The following is a 25,796-nucleotide window of genomic DNA, read 5'->3' on the forward strand; positions in this document are numbered from 1 at the left end:
GACGCGACAGGGAAGACAGGTGTTAATGGCAGCTCGGTGTCGTCACAGTAATAAAATGCCCAGCCAAGCGGTCCGACCTCACAGCTGCTGGATTTGACTCACATTGTGACGGTGTGAATCACCCCGCTGTGACCCAGTAAAACTCCTCGTATTTCAGTTCGGCTCTTTCCGAGCGATTTCATATCGGTCGCAGTCGTTAGCAGAAGCCCCTTAAGTCGAAAAAACAACACCGGGCACTGCAAGGCAAAATCTCACACAGCAATCTGTACCGCCATGTGCCTTGATCACTTCTGAGAGGTCAGGTTTTTACAGAGCACACTCACAAGCATTCAAATTGAGGCTTTAATCTTTCTCAAGGTTTTCACAGTATGAAGTTACATAGAAAAATGCCTCCGGCATTACGTTTAACCAGTACAACTGCCTAAGTATTGTATAAATAATCAGTGCAATTAAAGACTCTAAATTTCAATTACAAATATATGAAATGGGTTAAGTTTTGTCTTGTCTAAACATTTCTAATTTACAAGGTTTTATTAATTTGGTTTTTTACATCTAAAATAAAGTGTCAAACATTATTTTGAAACTGTTCCATCAATAAAGTTTTTGTTTTTTTATCATCAGGGCAAGACCACCCAAAAACACATCCGCATTTCATACTGTCATCAGTATGAAAGAATCTGGAGAATCTGAAGAAAAATAAATAAATAAATAAAAATTAACCATCGGAGAACCACCTCAGAAGTGTGGAAACATGCATGTGTCATGATCTGACCACCACAAAGACTTTTTTTTTCTCTCTTTCCTACACACACACACACACACACACACACAGGTATGGGACTATGGGATGCAGTGAGTGGCCACTCCACCCACCCACACACACACAGACAGTGCAGATAAAATAACCTGACTGACTTGCTGGAGGTGCTTGAGTTTCAGCAAATACCTCTGCATATCAATCTCAGAGAGGAGAGAGGACAGCATGAGCTGCAGGGTCTGAAGAGGAAGAGGAGGAAAGAAGGAGGAAAACAAGCTAAAGAAAACAATAATCAGAAAAATATATTAATTGTAACATCATGACAGCAGAAAAAACAGGTTTACTCTTGCTATTTTAAAGCAGTGAAATGACATTGTTCATTTCAAGAGGAAAAAAAATAATCCGTGTAAAGTCTGTGGAACTTTTATTAAATAATGCTTAAGCAGCGTGTCACTTGTACCTGCGTGACGTTCACTATGGACAGATGCTCCGTTTGTGTAATCATACCGGTAAATGAAACTGCAATAATGCATTTACAGGAAATAAATCCTCAATATGATGCATGGACAGGCTGGATCAGCACTCGTAGGTATTTAATGCCAGACCAAGGGCGTTGGTCATAACATGCATAACAATGCCAATGCATGATGGATGTCGGATGGACTGTACTGTGCTGCTGAACTGTGTGTGCTATTGCTGCCAGGCATCACTGGCACTGCCAACTGGCGTGGCATCGAACTTGTGAGACGTTAACAGCGCTGTTGTGCTTTGTTTGAACAAAAAGAGCACTTTAATTTACATTTTGAGAATCTTAGTATTTGCCGATAAATTCTGTATTAATTTAATCCACACCAGGCTGTGGCTCTTCAGACAATTTTTTTGCTGATGATGATCTGGTGGCTGTGCTGGCCTAGAGGGTAAGGAAACAGACCCATAATGAGAGGGTTGCCAGTTTGAGTGCCGATCCACCAAGGTGCCACTGAGGTGCCACTGGGCAAAGCACCTTCCCAACACACTGCTCCCCAGGCACCTGTCATGGCTGCCCACTGCTCACCAAGGGTGATGTGCTTGCTGTGCATCATAATGACAACCACTTCACTTTCACTTTACACATTTGACAAACTATTAACCTTGATTAAATAATTTAAAACCACCTGAGATTTTTATTGTCTCTCCTAATTTATAATAATTCAAGTTATTTGATGGAACAGAAGTGCCATTTCCTGGACTGAACATTGATCTGCTTTCCAAGGTAAGCATGCATTCATGAGATAAGATAAGATGATCCTTTATTAGTCCCACAAGTGGGAAATTTACAGTATTACCAGTCTAATATAGATCATACACCCGTTCCTGTTTCAAACTGATGAGCCATTCTGAGTGGTTTATTACATGCTGCACCCAAAACACTTCTGAACAGAGATTATTCACATCAAAACAGCTAAATGGATTTCACGCACACAAAAATGTTGCACTTTACATCGTCAAAATAGAGCCCAAAAGGGTGGAGAGCTCATACACACACACACACACACACACACACTTTACTCTCTGCAGCTGACAGAGGTCATCAGGGTAATGTGATACAGGTCACACTATAACTCACACACCACATGTCTCACTTATTCTGTCACTCTGTCGCCTCCTCAAGTGAGTGCACTTCACTTGGTTTTCAGTCTCCTTGAGTCAACACACACACAAACACACTGACAAACACAGCTCAAGAATCACACCAAACAACTTCCTGTTTCACCAAACACACAAGAAAGCCACTGAACAAAACCACAAACCTGCTTTAAAAACAAACACAGACACACACAGTCAGATGCACACATACTAGCCTCAAACAGTTTCACTGGTTTCAGATCAGAAAAGTTTCAGAAAAGTTTCCTCTGTCATTTTTCATGAGTTAAGGTTTTCACAGTTGGATTCTTGAAACTTTCACTGCTTTGGGTTTAAAGCAGACCGGATTTTAATTGGTTGCCTCTTCCCCCATCTTCCTCTCACAACAGCCTGCTGGGGTCACAACTTCACTATGCTACTACAGTGAAAGTGAAGTGATTGTCATTATGAAACACTGCAGCACAGCACACGGTGCACACAACGAAATGTGTCCTCTGCTTTTAACCATCACCCTTGATGAGCAGTGGGCAGCCATGACAGGTGCCCGGGGAGCAGTGTGTGGGGACGGTGCTTTGCTCAGTGGCACCTCAGTGGCACCTTGGCGGTTCGTGGTTTGAACAGACTTCCTTAACCGCTAGGCCACCACTTTCCCACTACTAGTTTTTAGATAACACTGAGACACATATTATAAGACACACTTTACTTACCATATTACCCCATTCTCATTTTCACAATAGTAAAAAATATATCTGGTGAAACAAAACAATGGCAGAATAGTGTAATTGTTCTTATAATATTGTTGAAGCAACTTGGAAGCAAATGCTCTAAAATGCTCTGACGTACATTTTTCCATCTCCACCTCAATTTCTTTTTCTTGTGCAACAAGGTTTCTAACTCACCCATCAATTTTATATCATATTTTGTATTATATTAGTATATGTCTTATTTTAAGCTTTTACAAACACTATTTAAGATATCTCTCCAGCTCAAGGACTGCACCTAATTCTGTTGTTCTTGTTACAATGACAATAAAGATATTCTGATAAAATATTTTATATTTTATTCATCGATCAGGAAAAAAGTGTTGCGGTGAGCTGGCATGTTGACAATTTCACTCCGGGTTCAGGCTGCAGAGGTGGCCTGGGTCACAAAACTGGATCAAACCGGATGAGAACAGATCTGCTCCAAAAGAGACACCCCTGGGAGACGTGGCTTTGTTCTGGGAAACTCAGTAATGCTCAGTGTGTCTCAACAGTACACATACTGTCAACCAGTAGTGCTGTTCAAAAAATATCACTACCAAGAAAAATATCACAGCCAAGACCAGTTCTTATGTCAGAATGCTCTACTTATCTACTTCTTATGAGACAAACTGTATTCATTCCCTTACAGATGACTTGATAACTACATGTGTTTGCAATATGTGTGTATGTGTGTTTTTAATTCTGTAAAATAAAGCTCATACTTCACATTAAAAAATGTTGTTAGCATGCATTGGGTTTCTTTGTTAGCTGGACACAAAAACAACCAGACTGTGGGTGTGTGTGCGTGTGTGTGTGAGGCCCTTCATCCAGTGCACAACACTCTGATCATGCAGAGATAAGCCGAGTGCTAAAGAGAGAAGACAGATATGAATGTATGTCACAAGACTGGTTCTGACAGTTCACCAGTAGTGCACACACACACACACAAAGTTAAGCCTTGTTAAAACACTATGTTTTTATGTTTTTGTATTTAATTTCATCACCAACATATTTCTTCCTATGAAAAAAAAAAAAAAAAAAAAAAAAAAAATATATATATATATATATATATATATATATCTCTCTCTCTCTCTCTCTCTCTCTCTCTCTCTCTCTCTCTCACAAACAGCAAATCCACCACAACTGCAAGAGTGGACGCTGCATGATGGATGGTGGATGTGAGAACGCTGATCATACACTTCAGTTCAGCATTCAACACCTTCATTTCTCTGCATCAGTCAGGATCAGAAACAATATCTCCAGCACAGTCAGTCCTCTGCAGTTCACACCCCTGACTGCGCGGCTCCAACCGTAACACCGGCTTTGCTAATACCACTATGGCAGGTGTGCTTTCAGAGAGGAGGTACAACCAATCCTGGATTAACTCTGGAGCAGAAATCAACAATGCATCTCTAAATGTGGATAAAACAAAAGATGGTTGTTGAATTCAGGAAAGCTTACGTGGATCACTCTCCACAGGACATCATCCTTGGTGAAGGTCATAAAGGAGAACCTCACATGGACCCTTCATACCAGTACCATTGGCAAGAAAGTCCAAAAGCACTTCTGCCCTCCAGCTTCACCATGTACACAGCATCCTGAGGAGCTGCGTCACCGCATGCTTTGGGAACTGCACAGCCTCTGTTATTTCAGTTTTTTTTCCAGTTGATCAAACTACATGTTGATCCATCAGCAGAATAAAAACTTTAATTCCGTCCTGACACTATTTCCCAAAATTACAAAGCACGTCCCTGTTATAAGTGTCAGCCCCACCTTGAAACACAAAGCACACACATGACATACACTCTTGTATCTACGTGTGATGCTACATTCATGACTACACAAACACAACGTCTGTGCGTGTGACAATGAAGGAATGCAGAATTGTTCATTATTGTAAAATAAACCAACAATGGATAACAGACGCAAAACCAGAAGAAGAACATCAGATGAGATTCCTGCTACTGTGTATGAACACTCATTTGAACAATTGACAGAGATGTTAAGATATTATGCTTATTATTTTGAGGGAATGAATGCAGGACCAATGGAATGTGTTTAAGCAGTTGGGGAAAACTGTAACAGAATTTGGGTTCATGGAGTGATGGGAATGCAACCGTCCATCACTAAATTTCTGGATCTTCATGTGTTTTGAACTCAAGTACAGAAGGTCCGCTGCACTCCATTAGTCTGACTGAAAAGCTGAGAGGATGCAAGTGCTTCTAAGAGAAGGGTGTATGCTGCCATCATGAGACACCCTGGTTGGAGACTGGGCTGGGGGGAACACTGACAATAAACTGGTCATTAGCAACTGGGGCAAAGATGGGAATAAAGGGGATGAGCCATGCTTGTAATGTGATTTAAATTGTTCTATCACTGTTAATGCACCACTGATCAAATGGCAGCCAGCAGACAATTTAGCTGTTTTTCATTTTATATCAATACCAAACGTAAGTGGAACACACCAGTCAAGTGAAACCATTGAGTGAAGCTCTCCCTTCATTAAAATTCCCATCTTGCCTCTGTGACTAGGATGAAATGTGTGTGTGTTTGTATGTGGATACACAATGGCATACACAATGGAATTATATTTTTAATACCTACCTTTTGTTAAAACAGTTAAAAATCTTCCACCTGAGCTGCTTTTGCAGGCTTTTATGAATTTATTCATACCCTGATAGATGAAAAAAATCTATGTTGTTGATCAAGTTGTCATTACATTGAAATGTAAATTAATAGCAAAATATATCCATGATGTAAATACATATATATCTTATCTATCTATTTAGAGATATAAAGTGAAGGCCAAAAGTTTGGACACAAATTATAATTCAATGTGATTTCTTTATTTACATTTACATTGGTAGATTCTCACTGAAGGCATCAAAACTATGAATGAACACATGTGGAGTTATGTACTTAACAAAAAATAACTGAAAACATGTTTTATATTCTAGTTTCTTCAAAATAGCCACCATTTGCTCTGATTACTGCTTTGCAGACTCTTGTCATTCTCTCGATGAGCTTCAAGAGGTCGTCACCTGAAATGGTTTTCCAACAGTCTTGAAGGAGTTCCCAGAGGTGTTTAGCACTTGTTGGCCCCTTTGCCTTCACTCTGCGGTCCAGCTCACCCCAAACCATCTCGACTGGGTTCAGGTCCGGTGACTGTGGAGGTCAGGTCTCCACTTTTTGTTAAGTACATAACTCCACATAACTCATTCATAGTTTTGATGCCTTCAGTGAGAATCTACCAATGTAAATGGTCATGAAAATAAAGAAAACACACTGAATGAGAAGGTGTGTCCAAACGTTTGGCCAGCACTGTATATAAAAAAAAAATTAAAAAAAACATATATATATGTGTGTGAGACCTCCTTCTTTTGCTAGACCTTCCTGCCCTTGAGTGAATCTTTACTACAAGCAGAGTGAAGTAGGGGGGTGGATGTGTGTACTCACTGCTGCCTCACAACTTCCTGCCTGGAGGTGACAAAGGTGAAGACAGCTTTTGTGAATGAGCTACTGATGACAAGATGGAATGCACGCAGCAACTTCTCTCTCCATCGAACATGAAAAGTTAAAAAAGTAAGAAAAAAAAGAACTACAATGACCAGGCGGAGCAGACAGGGTGGAGGTGGGTGAAGGTTCTGACAGATGGTGAAGACCAACACCTCACCAAAGTGCGAGGAGACACGAGGCGACCTCACTAAGCGTTGACTCTTCGTTTAAGGAAAATCTATGGGAAAAGAGCTAATCTTGAAAGGAATTTAAGGGGGTAAAGAGCAGAGAGCAGCGCGGTGAGCGACCCCCCCCCTTAAAAAAAAAAAAAAAAGTAAAAAAGGTGACATTTTTGCAACGGTTTCCGTGAAATGCGAGTCTATGTGAGAGATTAAACGCAGAAGCCCGCCGTAGCCCCGCCTGCATTATTCATCGCTTGGTATAGAGCAGTAAATATTTCAGAAGTTACCCGAGCGCGCCTCCTCCGCAACTTCGGCTCGGCTCGCTTTTGTTCGCGCGTCCCGTACAGAAGGGGACACCTTGGCGACGCCAAAAAAAAAAAAAAAAAAAAAAAAAGAACTGAGACCCGGCCGGGATTTTACGCGATTAGTATCGTCATTGTTCGGCACGGTACCTCGCTGTGCACGTCCGCGCAGATCCGGTGTTCACGGCGAAGCGGCCGCGGCGAGTCCGCGGAGCGAAGCAGATGTTGCGAAGCCGCGCGCCATAGTCCGCGCCCGCTCCCCGCGAGCACCTACACGCAACCGCGGTGACATCACGGGTCGCCATGGGAACCGCGACTCCTCCCTACCTGTCCGACCCGCGGTCAACTCGACCGAAGCTGCCTATGCCAGCGTCCACTTTCTGTTTCAAGAGGTGGAAAAAGCCCTGGCTTGTTGCTATAGAAATGGCAACGTACACTGGAGATGTGAACCTTCACTGGTGTGGACGCTTCTGTTTCCTACAATGAGCAGGAAAACTGCTAACTGTCGCTTTGTAAGTGCATTCCTCTCTCTGCATGGCTCACCAGAATTTCCTCCACTACACGAATCAAACTGGTTACAACCTGAGTCCACAAACGGCAGAAAAATGCCGGGTTCCGACGTCCGCCGGCTGAACAGAGACCGTTTTTCTTCTCAGTGGAGCAAATCTAAGGCCACTGTCGTGTTGTAGATCTCTGGACACTCAGAGACTGTTAGGATCAGCGTTTCCTCCATTACCGCTTCGTGTGTATTGACCGCTTCGATTCTATTGGTCGCAGGATAATATGTCACGGCGCAGCGGTCAAAGTTCAACTTTACTTTACTTTACTTGGCAGAGCTTTTATCCAAAGTGACTTACAAGAAGAAGACACCAGAAATTCTCGTTTGATTTCTATAGATTTTGAGTTACAAAACTAAGAGCCCCGATAAGGCCTAACTTGTCAGAAAAAGAACATGCTCGGAAATTGTTAAGTGCTAGACGAAGATTTTTTTTATTTTGTGCAGTGTGTGTGGGTGCTAGATTCGTCTGAAATACTTTTTGAACAAGTGGGTTTTCAACTGCTTCTTGAAGGTGGTGGTAGTCTCGGCTAGTCGTGTGGAGGAGGGCAGGTTGTTCCACCAGCCAGGGACAACAAAGGAGAACAGAGTCGATTGGGATCGGAGACCCCGTGAAGAGGGAATTTTCAGTCTCATTTCTTTTGCTGAGCTGAGAGGGCGTGCAGGAGTGTAGCTAGCTAGTAGTGTGTTGATAAAAGAGGGTGCACTTCCATTTACGGCCCTGTAGGCAAGCATCAAGGATTTGAACTCCAGTGGAGAGAGGTGAGAAGAGGCGTGACATGGGTGTATTTCGGCGGGCTGCCACATTTTGGATCATCTGGAGTGGTTTTATGGTGACTGCAGAGGCTGCAGCCAGGAGAGAGTTACAGTAGTCGAGTTTAGAGATGACCATTGCCTGGACGAGGAGCTGCGTAGCAAATGCGTAACAAATGACCACAGTGCGAAGGCCACCAGGTGCCGCACTGCGCAGCATGAAACTCCTACCCGGAGCAGCGCTGTACTCAGATCAGGCCACCACAGTCACTATATTCACTACTTTTTAACAAGAATTTTTATGGCACCACCAGAAAATCACTAAGCAACGTCAATATGATGTATGATTATGATTATATTCTGCACATTGATTATACGATTCATTTGAACCACCCCCCCCCCCCCCCCCCCCCCCCCCCCAGTGTACACACTATATATCAAGGTTAAAATAGCTAGTAATAGTAAATATAGTAAATATTTTATGAATAGTTTACTCTGGCAATGGCACATTATAAAGTGAATAATGGCCATATGTAAATATTTTCAGTTTATTTCTTATTTTCAGCAAGAAACAGCTTGGATTCAGGTAGTCACTGCACACCGTCAAGCTAATAACAATCACTGTGTATATCCAAGCTTTGACACTGGGCCAAAAAAAAGAAAAATAAAGTTATAAAGTTACTATGAATTGAAAAAATGCTATGCTCTTTCGGAATTTTTCAGACGCTTGTCTCTTTGCAACAATAAGACCTAGGAACCTGAAAAATGTTTTGGAAATACAGGTCATGGCTATCATTTATTTATGTATTTATTTAGCTGATGTACTCAATTTAAGATACAATTCAATGACTGAAAATCCAAAGGTCAGTTCAAATGAATAGGGGCACGTTTTATGCATCTACCAGCTAAATAAATACGTATTTAGAATGAGTCCCAACATGCACACAAAGCCGTTCTTAGACAGGAGACAGAATAAAGTATCATGCTGCTGGGCCAAACTGGGTTGGGTATTCATAGAACTAATTCACTAATCTTAATTTTGACACAGTGTTCCAGCTACCTGTTGGAACACGTTTGCTCATCCCTGTGTAAGAGGAGGAGTGAAAATAAATGAACGATTGAGTATGTTAGGGAGTCTAATTTATTGGAACCCAACACTGTTTCAGGATAATAAGACAACACTGTCAGAAAAAAGATGAACAGATGAAAATGTAACATGATCACAGCATATGATAATCATAATGCAGTCAGTAAGTAAGGGCAGAAAGTGTCCTTGGGGGAGGAGCTCATGGTCCTGGACTGCTCAGCATTTAGGTCTGAAATGAAGCCGCTGCCGCAGTGCATTCCCCGGGTCAGCAGTGTCTCTCTCATTCAGCCCTAACATTATGGTGTGAACTCTCCCCAAACCACAAAGCCTGAGCCAAAAACATCCACAGTAAAAAAAAAAAGACTAATAAGCAAAGTCACAACGCACAGCTTCCATTCATCTATTGTCTCACATAATAAACTGAGGTCTATACCTTGTCTCTGATTTCAAAAGTGTAGCCGATTCCCCGACTCCATCTTCCTGTTCTCTCGGTACTCACCTCCACATCTCTTACTTTTAGCTTAGTTTAGGCCTGTCAATCACTGCTTTTGTTCTGCAGTACTCTTTAACACCAGGTGAGGACCTTTTTGTCTCCAGCTACCAATAACAAACAGCCAAACAGTCTCCAATACACACACATACACACACCCTCAGCAGGGGTGTCCTCCCCCACCTATAATAAGTCCTGGGGTAAACCAAATAACATTCCTCCACCCTGAGTGTGAGGTGGAGAGATTTAGATGCCCTACAGCTCTACCAGCAGTGTTGTTTTTACCCAGTCTGTGAGATTAACGTACCAGTGTGTTAAATTCGTAACCAGTCTCAGAGCGGATTTTACCAAACAGCCCCTCCAGAACAATGAGCACCGGCCACGTATTGTGTCACGAGTGAGAAAATTGTGGCACATGAGGATTGCTCAAAGCATGCCAAAATATTAGACTTGTCAACAGGCTTGGTACTGTCTGAAGTCCTAATACCCCTTCCACACACGAAATCCTCTCACGTGTCATGTAAAGACTACTGTTCCATTGCCACTCAGTCAACCAGATGAGCAAACATGGCAGGCCACATATGAGGAACAATGCACATGCCAGCGAGTCCAATCTGCTGTGTAAAGCCCAAGATGAGAGATTAGCTCAATTTTACAGCAAAGTAGTGACTTTCACCGTTTCAGAATTTCTTTTAATTCTAAATCTTAAAGCAAAAGCCTGGACCACATCATACTTCTTATATCAGATACCAGATCCTTTGCAAATGATTTCCTACAAGAAAAAGTCTGCAGATGAGGACAATTGAGATGGGAAGGAGTTTTGTGCTTTTGTGTTATTATTTGTAATAATATTGTCACATTATAGGATGTCAAAAATAGAATGATATGGAATTGCATTGCATTGTGTAAGCATCTGCTATTGTGCCAGCCTAGAATATGCATGTATGTGTTCACCTGGTCTCTGAGCCTCTCCTGATGGCCCATGATGGCGGAGGCATGGTGCGGATATTTCTGCTTCAGGTGCTCTAGGAAGGCCTCGCGCTTCTTGTCCATCTCGGACGGCTGCATGGCCAGGATCTCCCGTGAGCCGCGGGCCCCGCCCACCGTGTGCCTGCGTGACACACCGCGATTCCCTTTGGCCTCAGGCCGGCTCCCTGTTGCGTTAGCCGATGCCCCCTTCCGAACGCTCAGCTGCTCTGAGTCCTCAGGAGATGTGATTTTCAGATTACCTTTACCAGGTTCTGGCAGAAACACAGAAATAAGACACCCAGTTACCATCACAGTACATTTTTCTCATTTCATTCATTCTCTTTATCAATGCTTCACCAGTGCTGCCAATCGTATTTGGCACAGCTTACTACTGGTATGTGTTGCAACGCCATCCATTTCTGTTAGAGATTTTTTTGTCTTTGGGTTAATCTCACACCTACCAAGCACTTGAACATGCATACATAATAAGCTTGGGGCCAAAACCAGAAAATGTCATGTGAATCTGAACCGTTTCCTGATTACTACGATTATTCTTATATAAATATTTCTAGATAAACAAACAAATCCTGACTCTAAGTTTGAAGTGTGTTCAAACACTTTCAGCCTAATTCATTGCAGAGCACAAATTCTGCACTTCTATGTACATAAACTCACATCTAGGATACACAAAGCTTTCCATGAGATCATTCTAGTATTACAGTAGCACAGTGAAGGCCACCTCGCCTTGAGACACCAAAAAACACCAGAGGAACTTTATAAGAAGCTGAATGTGAAGTGATCTAATATTTGGTGTTGTTGCTAAGCAGTGTTATTCATTCAGCTATCAGGTAGATAGCAGATGCTTGTCACTTGAAGCTATAACCAGTTAAACAAGATAAATAGTGCGGAATGACATGTCACAATCATTTCATAAAAATACCTCTCCAGCAGCCACAACAGAACAGAATGAATGAACTGTGTTTTTAGTCCTATTATTATATAACACGTTTGTGTCCTTCAAATTTGTGTCAAGAACTTTATCACACCAATCTACCACACTTTGTAATATGTCAATGAAATATAACTCATCGAGCAGCCCCACCCCCAGCAAGCCGTTCAGGCCCAGAGGGCGCTTGTCTGAAAGAACAGACTGCAAGGCAGGTTTTTCCATGGATCCACAGGAGCCACAAGGATTTCCACCAGAAACACAAACCGAGAGGCAGCATTTCAACCGCATGCCTAACCTCGGTTTGGAGGTCAGATATGCTGAATGATGGAAAGAGGCCGATAAAAGACGCCAGGACCAAATGCGAAAAGTAGCACCAACACATATTAACATTCATTGTTTTAACAAGTCCACATTTCTACACAAAGTGCTAGTTAAACCTTACTTACTTACTTTACTTACTTTACCTTACTTACTTTACTCAAGATTTAACAAAAAAAGGTTACTGAAATGTGTTTACTGAAGGAGGAAATTCACACAGACACACACAAACACACACACACCAGATGCCAGATTATATTTACAAGGATCTCATATCACCGCTGAGCCAGAGAAACTGGGAGCATCTCCGATTTCGGCATGAACCTCCAGAGAAAATAAATCAGACTCTCACAGAGTCCCATCACTACAATGAGAAAAAGAGTCAACAAATTGTTCAAACGGTCTATAAACCACCATTTAAAATGGACACAATGTCTAAAATGAAGGAGTACAAGGGTTTATAAAGTTTTGGGAGATTATGCCTTAGGTGATTTGGCGATTCTAGACCTCTGTTTTTCAGTTAGTGTGTGTGTTGTATGTAGGCTATAGATAGAATTACGCAGGGTGTAAAATTAGAATTTGCACGTGTGCATGGGAATTATCTGGATTTGCTTGTCTGAATTTTTGTCTCCTTATGGCTCAGGGTTATGATATACATTTCACCCAAGGTGGAAGTCACACAGCCACACACAAGGTGGTGTGGGTAATCTGACACACACTAGACATCCACTAAACAGCTTTACAGAGCAGAAAACAGCAGGCTCCTCTACTGACATGCTCCTATTGTTATTTTTAACACTACACACACACACACACACACACATACAAACCTATTTACTCATACATATGCCTGTACATGTAAAACCATCATACAAACTATACAGATATATAATACACACGTGTCCTCAAATATATATAAATAGCCAGGCATGCTCACATGACACTTAACCACACACTTAACCACACTAACACACTGGCGCAAAAGTACCAATTGTCAGTCCCTGCAACGGCGACCCTTACCCTCTACCACCAGCAAACATCTGTCATCTTCATCATCCTCTGCTGAACACTCCATGTGAGCCAGAAAATGGCACAGTGAAAACACACAGTTGGAGGAGCCTGAAGAAAATCTAGCGGGGAAGCGAGGTAAATGAGGGAATAAGGGAGGGACGGAGAGAGAGACGGAGCGATATGCTGTCCACTCCAGAACCACATGTACACACTCTGCCCCGCCTCCCTGGTCAGACTGGACTCAGTCCTGAGTTGCGTGTGTGCGTCTGTATGTGCAAATGCCAAATACTCTTATGATCTATTCTTGTCATAAGCCTGACTTTCTTGGGTGCCCCGGGGTTTTGTGTTTGTCTGATGTCGCCCCGATTACCTGAGTGTGTGCGCCTGTTCATGTGTATAAATGTATCCCGATGTGTCCTTAATGTTTAATCACTGTTCTATACCATTACTACAATGTTTACATGTTTGATTTGATCCCTTGTTTTGTTGGCTGTGACCTTGCACCCTGTTTTTTTCTGCCCTGGTGAATTCCTGACAATTTCCTAAGAAAATTACTTTACTTTTAACACTTCAATCATTCTTGTTGCGCTAAACTTCCTTAAACATTCAGTGATGTTACAAATAAATGAATTGCAGCATGATATGACACCTATTTAAGTGTTTTCATTAGTCACTAGTCAATTAGTTAAATTGTACAATTAGAAGGTAAACAGAAATGCAATGAATCAACTGATCAGGTACAATATTTTAATCAGAACTTGACCTATTTTACTTAGCCAAAATCTACATTTCCGTCCCCAGTGGCCATGCAGTTCTCTCAGGTTTTTTTGAGCATTAAGCTTAACTTCTGCGTACCCAGTGTGACATAGCCCAGAACTTCCCGAAAGGCTGAAACCTCAGCCCTGAGGACAGCACACACCCCTTCACCATTCTCCTGTCATTATTGGACCATTCGTGTGTGAAACTGTTTGAGGAAATGAGATGTGTGAGTGCATGTTTGTAGCATGGGTTTATGTTGTCGCCAGCGGTTACGGAGTGTTCAGTAATGTAGGAATTCATCTTAACACGCCCCTCCCCCACACTCACTCTCCCAGTGTGTGTTAAAAAACAAAAGCCCTTTTGTGAGTGTACACTCCAATCTCGTAATGACGTGCTCAAGGAGGAGGCCAGCACATGTGTGACTGTGACGCATGTGACGGCGAAGTCCCTTTCTGCAGCAGATCCAATGACATTTTTTTTTTAACCACAGCTTTTGCTTAGAAGTGCAAATGAAGTCCAGTGAATGACTGAAGACCAAAGTGTAATCAGTGTTCAGTGGAGCAGTTCAATGAGGTGTGTGTGTGTGTGTGTGTGTGTTTGTGTAATGCTTCCTGGGATTTCAAGCGTGGGTTATTTGACCTGTAGGTATTTATTATTGTCTGTGTGTTGTCTGCCACTGGTAGCCTTAAAGACATCTGACGCAAAGGGCACAAATTGAAACAGTGGTCTGAGTTTGACTGTGAGAGTGTGCGTGTCCGTGATCATACGTTCATGATGGACACGGTCATAACACCAGCACCCGAGTCATACCAGTACTAGCATACTGTTCTCATTTTAGTCCTGTCTTAATTAATAAAATTGCTTTGTTCTAGAAATAGGATGAGATATGACAAGGCAAACATGGATTACACAATTTCTACAATCCCCTTTGTAAAGATAAAAAAAGAAAATCATTTTAAATGATGAGAAACTTTAAATGATTTTGCACAAAAAAATGCCTTTCACAAAATATAGTTATCAACCACCTCTGTGTGTGTGTGTGTGTGTGTGTGTGTGTGTGTGTGTTTTCTCTCATATTAAAAGACAGACGCTGTCTTGTGTTAAATCCCAAACCCATGACCCTCCAGGAATCTCTGCTAAATTATCTGATTCAAACAGGATGAAATGAATGCACACTCAAATTTCTGTCTAGCACTTCACCGAGCTTCACCCTCATTTTGATACAGTTTATGATGCTACTGGTACGTCGGAGGCGTGTGAATGAAACTGCAGAACCTTGACACAGATACAATGTGGACAGGGCGGTTCTTTAGAAACAAGGGTAGAGTTTTCTGTCTACATTTTTTGCTGCAGGTGCAAAAAATGTGTCATTGCAACACACATGCGCACTAGGTGTTACGCCTGTTCGTTTGTCCGATTCAGAGGACTGAAAGATCTGTTCCAACCACCGGATCGCTAACTAACCACATTTCTGGAGCCACTGTCTGCTACACATGTCGCTTATTTTTACCATTAATCCAACCACCCATTCATTCATTTATCACCCACTGCATTAAAAAGCACACTGACAATAACATTCTTCCAATGCTTCAAACCACAAAGTAATCAAATTTAAAGCAGGTAAGCAGCTGCCAAAAATGCAATAGTGAAAAGGAACTAGCATCATGACTTCAAAGAAACATAAGGTTGTCTGCCAGCTCTGGTTGCTACTGGGCATTTTTTTTCATCATTTACTCATATAACATATCATAAATGTAGTCAACATTTACCATGGACATTTTTACAAAGCCTGTGTGTGTTCTGAGAGAGAGAGAGAGAGAGAGAGAGAGTCAGAGAGAGAAGAAAAAATTCTTAAAGCAGAATTTATTGTGGAGCAATTCAGCAGTTTCTTCTCAATTTATACTCCTGTGCCCCACCTATACACAACACACTCCCCCCTGCCTCCCCCTCCACTCCTCCCCAACTTCTTCCTGCAATACATATTTCAGAGACCCACATCAACATTGTTTTTATTTGCCATTGTTCACCTTCATATCTTCAGATTTCTTTTCAAAAAGTGCATGTCAGTGTCAATGCACATGCACTTGTGTACTACTTAACCACAGGAGTTGTGTAGATATGCGTTTGTATGTGTGCATGGGCACCTTCAGCTGTGGTTTTCAGCTGTGCAGCCCCATACACAGCAAACTGTGTTGATGGACTGTGTCTGTGACACCTTTATATTAGAACCAGCATGAACTTCATTACAGTAGCTGTTCAATGAGCATTAGCAGCCCATGACCCTGTTGTCAGATGACTGGTTTTCCTTCCTACACTGCATATAAAATGATAAAGATGAAGATGAGGTGCACCGACCATCAGAGCTACAGACTTATGTATGTCTTAAGTGGAAAACGATTAAGGTGGAGCACACCCACGTCCTGAGTTTGTGTCTTCACTAGTGCTACTGAATAAGGGACTCGCCAAAAACTGCTAAATGTTTACCAAACCAATTACTGCCAAATCATTTAAAATAAATCCATTCATCTCTTCAACGGTCACACATGCTGGTGTCAAAGCAAGTCTCAAATTCTCAGTAACATACCATAGTTTTTCAAAATACAGATTTTGTTCATTTTGTTCAAAAAAAGAAAAAAAGAATCTCGTCAAGCATACAATTAGGTTGTGGCAAACCAACTATAGTATGTACATAAATGCATATCTCTCAAACAGCAGTATACTGTCAGGCTCTCCCGTTTGTGACTTGAAATTGGTGTGTGTTCATGTGTGTGTGTTGTCACACATGCTACTGTGCCTCAGTTGGGGGTTGTCACTATGCCGACAGTAACCCCGCCAACAGTGAGACCTGGCAGCATCCTTAAGAGGTGAGAGAAGGCGTCATCGGAGAACAGCTGCACACACAAACACACACACACACACACTCACTTCTCTAAGCTCACATAGACAATAGTTTAGTAATAGTGAATGGGCTTTGGGTTAGTTTTGGCACAGCTTGTGATAAAATGGCCTTTATCTTTTCATTCAGAACCACACATTTACATTCGTGCACACACACACACACACACACACAGTTGACGGAGCAGCAGAACAGCCCTGAAAGCAATAGGGGGGAAAAGAAGTGGACATGAAGGTAGTGGAAGTCTGAACTAGCGTTACCAGTGGTGACAGCTTCCTGGCTCTGGCTCCCTCCAGTGGCACAGTGGCCAGCCTCAGTTGCCATTTTAGTCCCTAATCTCCTGCTGTGCATTTAGTCAGTGTTGTGCCTTGTGTCAATTGCGGTCCTTGGAGCAGTTTGATGTGTACACAAGCATAGATAAATGGATAGATACTTGACCCCATGTCTGCAGCTTAGAAGTGAGACTTTTATACAGGCAGACAGCAGGACTATACATTTATAATGATTTAGCCCATAGTGGGAAAGCTGTTTCAATTCTTCTTTTTAAGTTAAAATGGTGGAGTAAGTTTGTGGAGACTGCTGGAGAGTTCAGTCCAAATAGAGATGAGATCACGAAATTCCCATTTTTTTGGAAAAGATTTCAAAGGTGTGATGCTTTATATTAAACTGCAATTAAATAGTTGCAGACAAAGCTAAAACAAGTTTAACATTTACTAAAACTATAAATCAGTAATAGTTCTCCAGTGTTGTATTTTCTCCTGACAGACAATGCTGAGCCTACAGGTTTGTTGTCAACTGTGACAAAGCACAAGAACAGGATGGCACAGAACATCTTAAGCCCTTCTTGTGCTGGCATGTGCCACTTTATAGTGGTGCAGATCATCCTGAGCCTTTACAGCGCTTGAATGTGCATCTTTATTTATTGATACCTGGGGATGTGAGTGAAACTTTTCAAATTTTCATGATCACTGACAGACCGGCCATCTGGAGAACAGGGAGCTCTCCTGGCAGGCCACTTCCCAAAATTAGCTAGTGCAACCCGACACTTTTGGAAGTTCTGTCTAACGTGATAGAGTTGGTATAAAAGTGGGACCCTCCTATTAGATTAAAGCAGTACACATCTAAGGTCAGTCAGTGTGTGAAAGCTCTACACAGAACACATGGCAGCAGGAAGGAACAAACACAAGGCATACATAGACACTGACCCGAAATATTCAAAGGTCAAGGCACAAAGTAAAAGCAGTTCTCATAGCCTAGGGTTAGCAGTGGAAGGAAGGTGAGCTATTTCAGACAGACACAGGTATCTGAAACATTTCCTGTCTGACAGGGAAACACAACGTTTTAAAAGGACAGGAATAGACACAAAGCAAAAGCCTTTGAAGGTCGCTACTCCTATGCTGCTGAGCTCACAGACGGAGACTGCCTCAAGAGATCTGATTGGCTGCCTATGACATCACCCTCTGGTAGGCCGTCAGCACTGAAGCACGCTAGTGATGTAATGCCCACTTTTTTTCACTTCTTCTCTTCAATTTTCGAAATCATCCGCTACTGAAACCCTCCACTGCAGCACTGACCATGTCCAATGAGGAGAGGACAGAGAGGACACAGACTCATCCACCATGCCTGTACCCATAACGCCTGTAATGAGCACATTAGAGCTCTCTTATGATGCTCTTATGGATGATGCAAAGGCAATGCAATACGCTCTAGAGAAGCCAATTAAAATGGATTTGATAATATAAAATATAATATCAAATATGTTTGAATCACACTTCCAGTGTTGTTGATCAGATAATGTAACGTTATGATTGTATATATCAATTTGTATTGTCATTTCATGCTGTTCAAGCTCCCGGTTTGCCTCTGCCTTTCCTTCCTTCATGCAGCATGAAATAGTTCCACTGGATCCACTGTAATTACTGCACATTTATCAGTTCTTATGTTGAACTTGTAACCTGTAGTAAAACACATATTGTATATTTTAACTGGAAGAACATAAAGCCCAAACCAAACAAGGCACCATCTACAAATTAGTGCAATTTCACTAAATTGAGCAAAATGTGATGTTTTTCAATGCCTTTCAGGAGGAGGTATTTGTAATCTTGAATGCTGACAGGCACACTTTAGAAGGAAAAGATGTTGAATAATTATTGTGCATTATAATACATTTAAAAAAACAATGTTTGGGTATTTGGAGGGGAACAGCACTGATAAACCGACTCCACATTATGTGTCTCAGACCCAATCATTCAGCCACAACTTTGATTGACGGTTGAGGCCAATCTTATTAGCCCCCCAGGAATTATGGAAACTTTCCTAATTGTCTTCCCATTGTCTGCATTGATTAAACTTTATATAATCAAACATTCACCAGTGCTATTTAGTAGCTTTTGTTACATTTTTAATATAAAATATATTTCTAGGCTTGCTTTACATCAACTATATTAATAAATGGGGTGGTCAAAATATTAGCCCCATATGAATATTTGCTTTCAAAACACACTTCAATCAGCAAAAATACTCCAAGGATCAGGGCACAGAACACACGAGAGGCACTACTATTACTCACCATGCCAAAGACAAAGGAAATCAGTCTGACGCTCAGAAAGAAGACAGTAGAGGCTAATGCTAAGGGGGGAGGCTCATGCCATCTCCAATCGATTTACAGTGTCTTGAACTGCTGTACGCTGCATAATTGGCAAGTACAAGGAAACTAATTCTGTAAGAAACCAAACTGGTCGTGGCCGTAAGCACAAGATTTCGAGAACTCTGGAGAGGAAAAAGAGTCCGCAAGGAGCCTCGGACATCTGGCAAGATGATTTGTTGCTGACCTGTCATTGTGAAAATAGAGCACAGCACACAGTGTACACAATGAAATATGTCTTCTGCATTTAACCCATCACCCTTGGTGAGCAGTGGGCAGCCATGAAAGGCCCTTTCCATAACTGGGAACACACTCTTGATCTTGTGCTTAGAATTAGTATTGTAATTGTCTTAAGGGCAGTGGTGGTCTAGCGGTTTTGTGTTGCAGTATCTCACAATGACAATCACTTCACTTTTCAACAAGTAACAGACAACATGGATGCCTTACTGCGACACACCCTGGATATGGTCACTCCAGTAAAAAAAAAGCATTAATAATCAAAAGAAGGCTCCATGGTACAAACACATACCTAATTTCTAACAGATTGGAAAGGAAATGGCATTCCTCAAAATTGGAAATGTTTAGACTAGCCTGTAAAGATGGAAAGTCTCATCAAATATCGAAAGCTCTTTCCACTGCTAGAGCTTTTCATCTGTCATCTCTGATAGAACAAATCAAAAACAATCTTCCATTCTTATTTGACACCATTGCTAGACTAACAAGAGCTAATTATAATTCCATAGAGCCAAAAACTGCAATAAGCAGCAGCACTTTTATGGATTATCTGGACGATAAGATGAATCAGATGAGACAGAATGTCTTAGGTAATAATTCTGCGGATGACTAAAGATAAATGCAAGCCATCAACCTGTATCCTCAACCCAATACCTACTAGACGGTTGAATATTTGAGGCTCCAAAGTAGGGAGCTTCTGCTGTGACGGCAGCATTTCACACTCTTCACACCAGGGATGGTTTTGTGCTGAACAGAGCACTCATGAAGGTAAAAAGAGGCGACTCTGGAAAAAACAGATCCATCAAACATACTTTACTTTCTCTGGCCACAAAAATACTAAATATGTTTCTTGCATTGTGTTCTTCAAAATAGTTCCATCTCCGCCTCCACAATCCCCACAGAGATGTGAGTAATTGTCAAGGACCAACAGAAGACTGATAGTTTGAATGGAATTTGTATAAAATACTCACCTACGCTCCATAAAGTCGGGGACTGAACCAGGCTTTGAATTTTATGCTAGAAATTAGGCTACAACTCCCTAAATCCAATATTCAGATAGATAATAATATGAATGTACATAATCCTGATATAACATACATCACCCAGTCAGAGGAGTGAGAGGAGACAGAGGTGGATTGTATTGTGGGAGTGTAAGGAGTGTGTGTGTGTGTGTGTTGTCGCCTTTTTTGCCATTGTTGCCTGTTTGGTGGAAGGAAGCCCAGAGAGGAAGCAAACTTCCATCCAAAAGCTGGGAACACCAGGAGAAAAGAGTCCATGTGTCTACCGCGGCTCCCATTGTTTCTGTTTCCCTGCGGCTTCCCCTCTTCCTGCCATTCTTCCCTGGGAATGTTCCCTGAATTGATAAATTGCTCATAATGACTAAACTACAGACACACTCATCATCATCATCATCATCACAGCATCCCATCAACGAGGGCACATCAACAAAAGCAGGAATCTGCTCCAATCACAAAAAACACCTTCACTCCATTTAGCTTGAGTTTGTGTTGATGGCCTGCAGTGGAGTGGTGGCCGGGTTTAATGCCGCATGCTAACTCCCACGTCTCCAGCGGCTACCACACCAGCTACTATTAAGCTTGGAGGGACACCAGGGAGTCTATATGGTCTGTACAAATAGAAAACCAAATACTACCAATTAAAGAAGAAGAGGCAAAGCCTTGCACAGAATCAAAGTTTTCCAAAAATTTCCAATGTGAGACACGTATGCCTATGATAAATTATTATTAATTAAACACATACCAACTGGTACACAAGGTGTCTGGATTTAGTGGAACTGATTTCTCATATGAGACTCTCCCTCTTCACAGTAGTACAAAACACTAATCATCTCCTTTAGAGGTAGGAGTCAGCATTTGTTCCATTATAAAGGCAATAATTTTTTTAGAAGTACACAGATTTAGAAGTACACAGGAGAAAGAGAGAGAGTTGGTGAAACCAGAAAACAATAGAACACCAACATGAAGATGTTCATCCTTATTAATTCTGGATAATTTGATTTTACTGTCCAGAATTCAGACTGAAAATGGGTTTCAATTAGCTTTTTAATGGAGGGTGCACAGCCGGCAGACACAGATGTGCACATGTACACACACACACTAAATTAAAGTGCACATACAAAGTGGATGTGCTAAATGAATCCTATGATAAGGGATATACACAAAGAGTGTACATCAAATCTGATACCACACCCACATACACAACTTTGTGTATGCATAAAGACAGACAGCAAATCGAGTGCAACAGTTTTACCTAGCTTGTCCTAACCACTGTGGGTGTGTGTTTCACAGAGAGGACATTAAATGTGTGTTCCTTTACTAAAAACGGCACATGAAGGCTTATCAGCTGTTCACCATTTAAATGCTCTGTGGTGAAAGTAACTTTTTTTAGCTCTTCTAATTGTGGGGCATCCAGTCGAGGCTGTTCCAGAACACATCTAGCTGCCCTGATAAATTAATTATTTATTGCTTGTGTCTTCTGCCCATCTACCAACTCGTCTCACAGCACACAAACATGCCTAGCGAGTAAGGAAGCAGACCTGTAATCGGAAGGTCGGTGGAAGGTGATGGGTTAAATGCAGAGGACACATTTCGTTGTATGCTCCGTGTGCTGTGCTGCAGTGATTCACTATGACAATCACTTCACTTTCACAAACCACACAGATTTATGTATTTTAATAATAACCGCCCCAAACCCAGCCAGAGAGTTATAAGGTTTGTGCATGGGTTGCGGTGCTGCCGGTGAGTTTAATTAAGGCAAAAACGATTAATTTGGAGATTAACTGATATCGCCATGTCATTCAATTTGATTAAACTACCATTCCTGCTCCTTCATTACGTCACCACAGAGTTATTCTTGAAATATTCATGGCAGGATAATTATATGTATACACACACCCACACATAAAAGCCCAATTTACATACCTCTTCAGACATGTAAGGGCCCTTTATGGGTATGCTGCACACACCCATAAATATCATATTTCATTTGTGTCTTTTATTATCGCTCTTGTGCTGGAAATGAGTCTCACCACAGAGTTCATCACTACAGTAATTAGACCTGACCCCTTCTGCAGTTAAACCTCAAGTGTGACCAAAGCAGTCACCTGTGGGTACAGTCCAGTCCAGCAGTGTGTGTGGTGAAGTATGTAACAGATAATATTTAAGCATAATAATGCATCACTACTTAAGATGTGTCTGAACTTGGATGGTTCTAGAACAGGAGAGAAGGTTCCGTATTGGAAGTGGCCCAAAAGCACAGATGCTAATCTACTCAGTCGATGTTAACTCGAGTAAATGCAGAAAACTCTGTCATAGTCCAGAGGAACTACAAACCAGTGCGGAAAATGGGTATATTTCTCAGGCCACAAAGACAGAAATGCTTCCACACACACTTTAAACATAATAACACACTCTTTTTCATCTTCCTTTCTCCATCTGTCCAGTATCTACACTTTATTGCCACAAGAATAATTTTTTGAGAATGGTTTTGTAACATCAAGACGACCCTATAAACCGGCCTCAGAGTACTATTCCTCCTCCGGGATAGACTCCACTTGGCTCTATACTGGACACAAATAGATAGTAAGTGATGAGTGAGACTGCCAAGCTGTGATGTGGCTTGATTTCAGGTACCAACTAGTGGTGGGTTTGGCCAAAGCAGCCAAATAAATTGCAGAAGTCCATCCACACATAGATGTATTAAGAATTTTAAAATATAGATTGAAGGAAACCCCATTTTCTCCAAATGAAAAATACACACATCATCATCACAGCATCCCATCACCGAGGGCACATCAGCAAATGCACGAATCTGCTCCAATCACAAAAAAAACACCTTCACTCCATTTAGCTTGAGTTTGTGTTGATGGCCTGCAGTGGAGTGGTGGCCGGGTTTAATGCTGCATGCTAACTTCCACGTCTCCAGCGGCTACCACACCAGCTACTATTAAGCTTGGAGGGACACCAGGGAGTCTATCTGGTCTGTACCAACAGAAAGCCAAATAATATCACTTAAAGACGAAGAGGCGAAGCCTTGCACAGAATCCCAGTTCCAAATATTTCCAATGTGAGACACAAGCTTCATTTTTGACATATTAAGGTATGAATTAATATTAAACACACACACCAAAACAATACTCACCATCCATCTAGCATCTTTATAGGTTCAAAGGATCAGTCTGTGGGTGTGTGTCTAAGCATTAGTGGCTTTTAGAGTGTGTGTGTGTGTGTGTGTGTGTGTGTGTGTGTGTGTGTGTGATTTGTTATATAGGAGGAGACCCTGAAATACTCACCCTGCCTCCGCTCAGTTGGTTCACAGGTCCGAACAACAACTCGACCGTGAGATGGTGAGACTCCCACTGGCTCCACTCCTTTCCCTGCCGTGACACTCAAACTTTTCCTCTTCCTCCTCCTCTCTCGCTCCCAGAAGTCTGATCCTGTTCCTCCACACCCCCTTCCTCCCTCTCTCTCTCCCTCTTCACACAAACCCAGATCTGCCCACTCCCCTATTCACAGCCAGCCAAGATGCATTGTTCAAGCATTGTTTGTGTGTGTATATGTGTGTGAGTGTTTTGGCTCAACTCTGAGTAAGTGAAATAAGAGGGAAGCCAGAGAGCAAAAGGGCGAAGAAATAAAGAGAAATAAGAAGTAATGAGAACGACAGCCTGAGAGAGAGACAGAGAAAAGGCAGAGAGACAGGAGGAGGAGGGGTCAGAGCTTAAAAGAAACCATGTGGAGGACGTCTTGCTTATTACACATTATTTCAAACCCAGTTTTTTTCCTTTAAGGGTCTGTCCTACAGTCTGCCCCCCTGCCCGTTGTTTTGATGGTTTAAGCGGAATCTGCCTACGAGGACACCAGGTCCGTCCTCATAACTCCAAATGTCCCTGTCAAATCAGTGTATGTTCAGGTCAAATGTCATTGTGAACAACCAACAAAAATAATTAAAAACATAGACACACACACAGAACACGTCATTGCAGAGGTCAGTTGTATAGCGTGGTGTTAATCCACTGCAACCTTCCCTTCATATCTGCTCTCCTTTTCCACTTGTACTCTCACTCTATCAGACACAATGTTCCATATGCTCCAGACAACACAACCACTCTGATAATTTGAGCCAGTCAGATACACCAGTCATAGTAGATTACGGCTGCTGTACAGAACCGCTTTTCTGCCGTAAATGTTACTTCTCTTTCCATGCATGCACACAACATGCATACAAACCTGCTTTAATGGAATTGTTGTCCATGTTTCACTTCAGTTATCAAAATATTTTATAGAAAATCAATTGACTGTTTCTGAGATAACACATGATCCAGTTTATGACTCAGAAATGAAAAGTAATTGTACAAATGGATACTGACCACACATCACATCTGCATGTGTGTGGTTACATATGTAAACATGATACTGAACTTGTGTAGGTGTGTGAGTGTGTGGCCTGCTGAGAAAGGAACAATCTTGCTGAGCACAGGAGAATGGGGGAGGGTGGCAATGGAGAATAGACTATTACTGACTCTGTAAATGACTCTGCCATGGTCCGAAGCTGAGTAATTGCAGCCGTGCCAAATTTATTCCCACATGTTACATCAATTCTAACCCACCCCATCTGCCATATTCAATGTACAGCTGACATATTACTGTTACTTGTCAGTCTGTGTATCAATCTATATCAAATTTGATCTCAGTAAGGAATTTCAACTATTAATTCAGGCAAATTTTAATATCAGTTGAGATGGGTGAAATGGGTGAAAAGGGGTTGACTGTGGTGTAGAGTGACCCAGATCACTCACTCCTCAGCGACCACATGCAGCTGTCAGGAGGGGAAGCAGAAGGCATATGAGCAGACATGACAGTGGAATTAAAGGCGCTGGAGAGTCTTCAGCTCTCTCAGAGCCTGCGGGTCTGTTTCTGTTCTCCCCTTTTGTTTCCCCTGTTTTTGGCCCTCATTCTTGTTTTGTTTGTGTATTAATAAGTCATGTTTCCCAGTATGTCCCGCCTCTGCG

At 41.9% G+C, this 25,796-nt stretch overlaps 1 protein-coding gene across 12 annotated transcripts in view; it reads right to left on the bottom strand.

The window, feature by feature from the left end:
• kiaa1217 (KIAA1217 ortholog) overlaps positions 1-25,796 on the bottom strand; it is a 74,711-nt gene that overhangs the window by 28,199 nt on the left and 20,716 nt on the right. For 9 of the 12 annotated variants that reach the window (XM_028964588.1, XM_028964545.1, XM_028964560.1 and 6 more), the window contains 2 exons: positions 10,943-11,229; positions 916-996 (listed from right to left, as the gene is read on the bottom strand). In XM_028964588.1, coding sequence (XP_028820421.1) covers positions 916-996; positions 10,943-11,229 — 368 coding nt within the window. Of the gene's footprint in view, positions 1-915; positions 997-7,252; positions 7,355-10,942; positions 11,230-13,244; positions 13,403-25,796 lie in introns of those variants that run through there. The other 3 variants (XM_028964579.1, XM_028964551.1, XM_028964595.1) reach the window with 3 other exon arrangements.

Source organism: Denticeps clupeoides, chromosome 2 (genome assembly GCF_900700375.1).
Source record: "Denticeps clupeoides chromosome 2, fDenClu1.1, whole genome shotgun sequence".
Taxonomy (NCBI): Eukaryota; Metazoa; Chordata; class Actinopteri; order Clupeiformes; family Denticipitidae; genus Denticeps; species Denticeps clupeoides.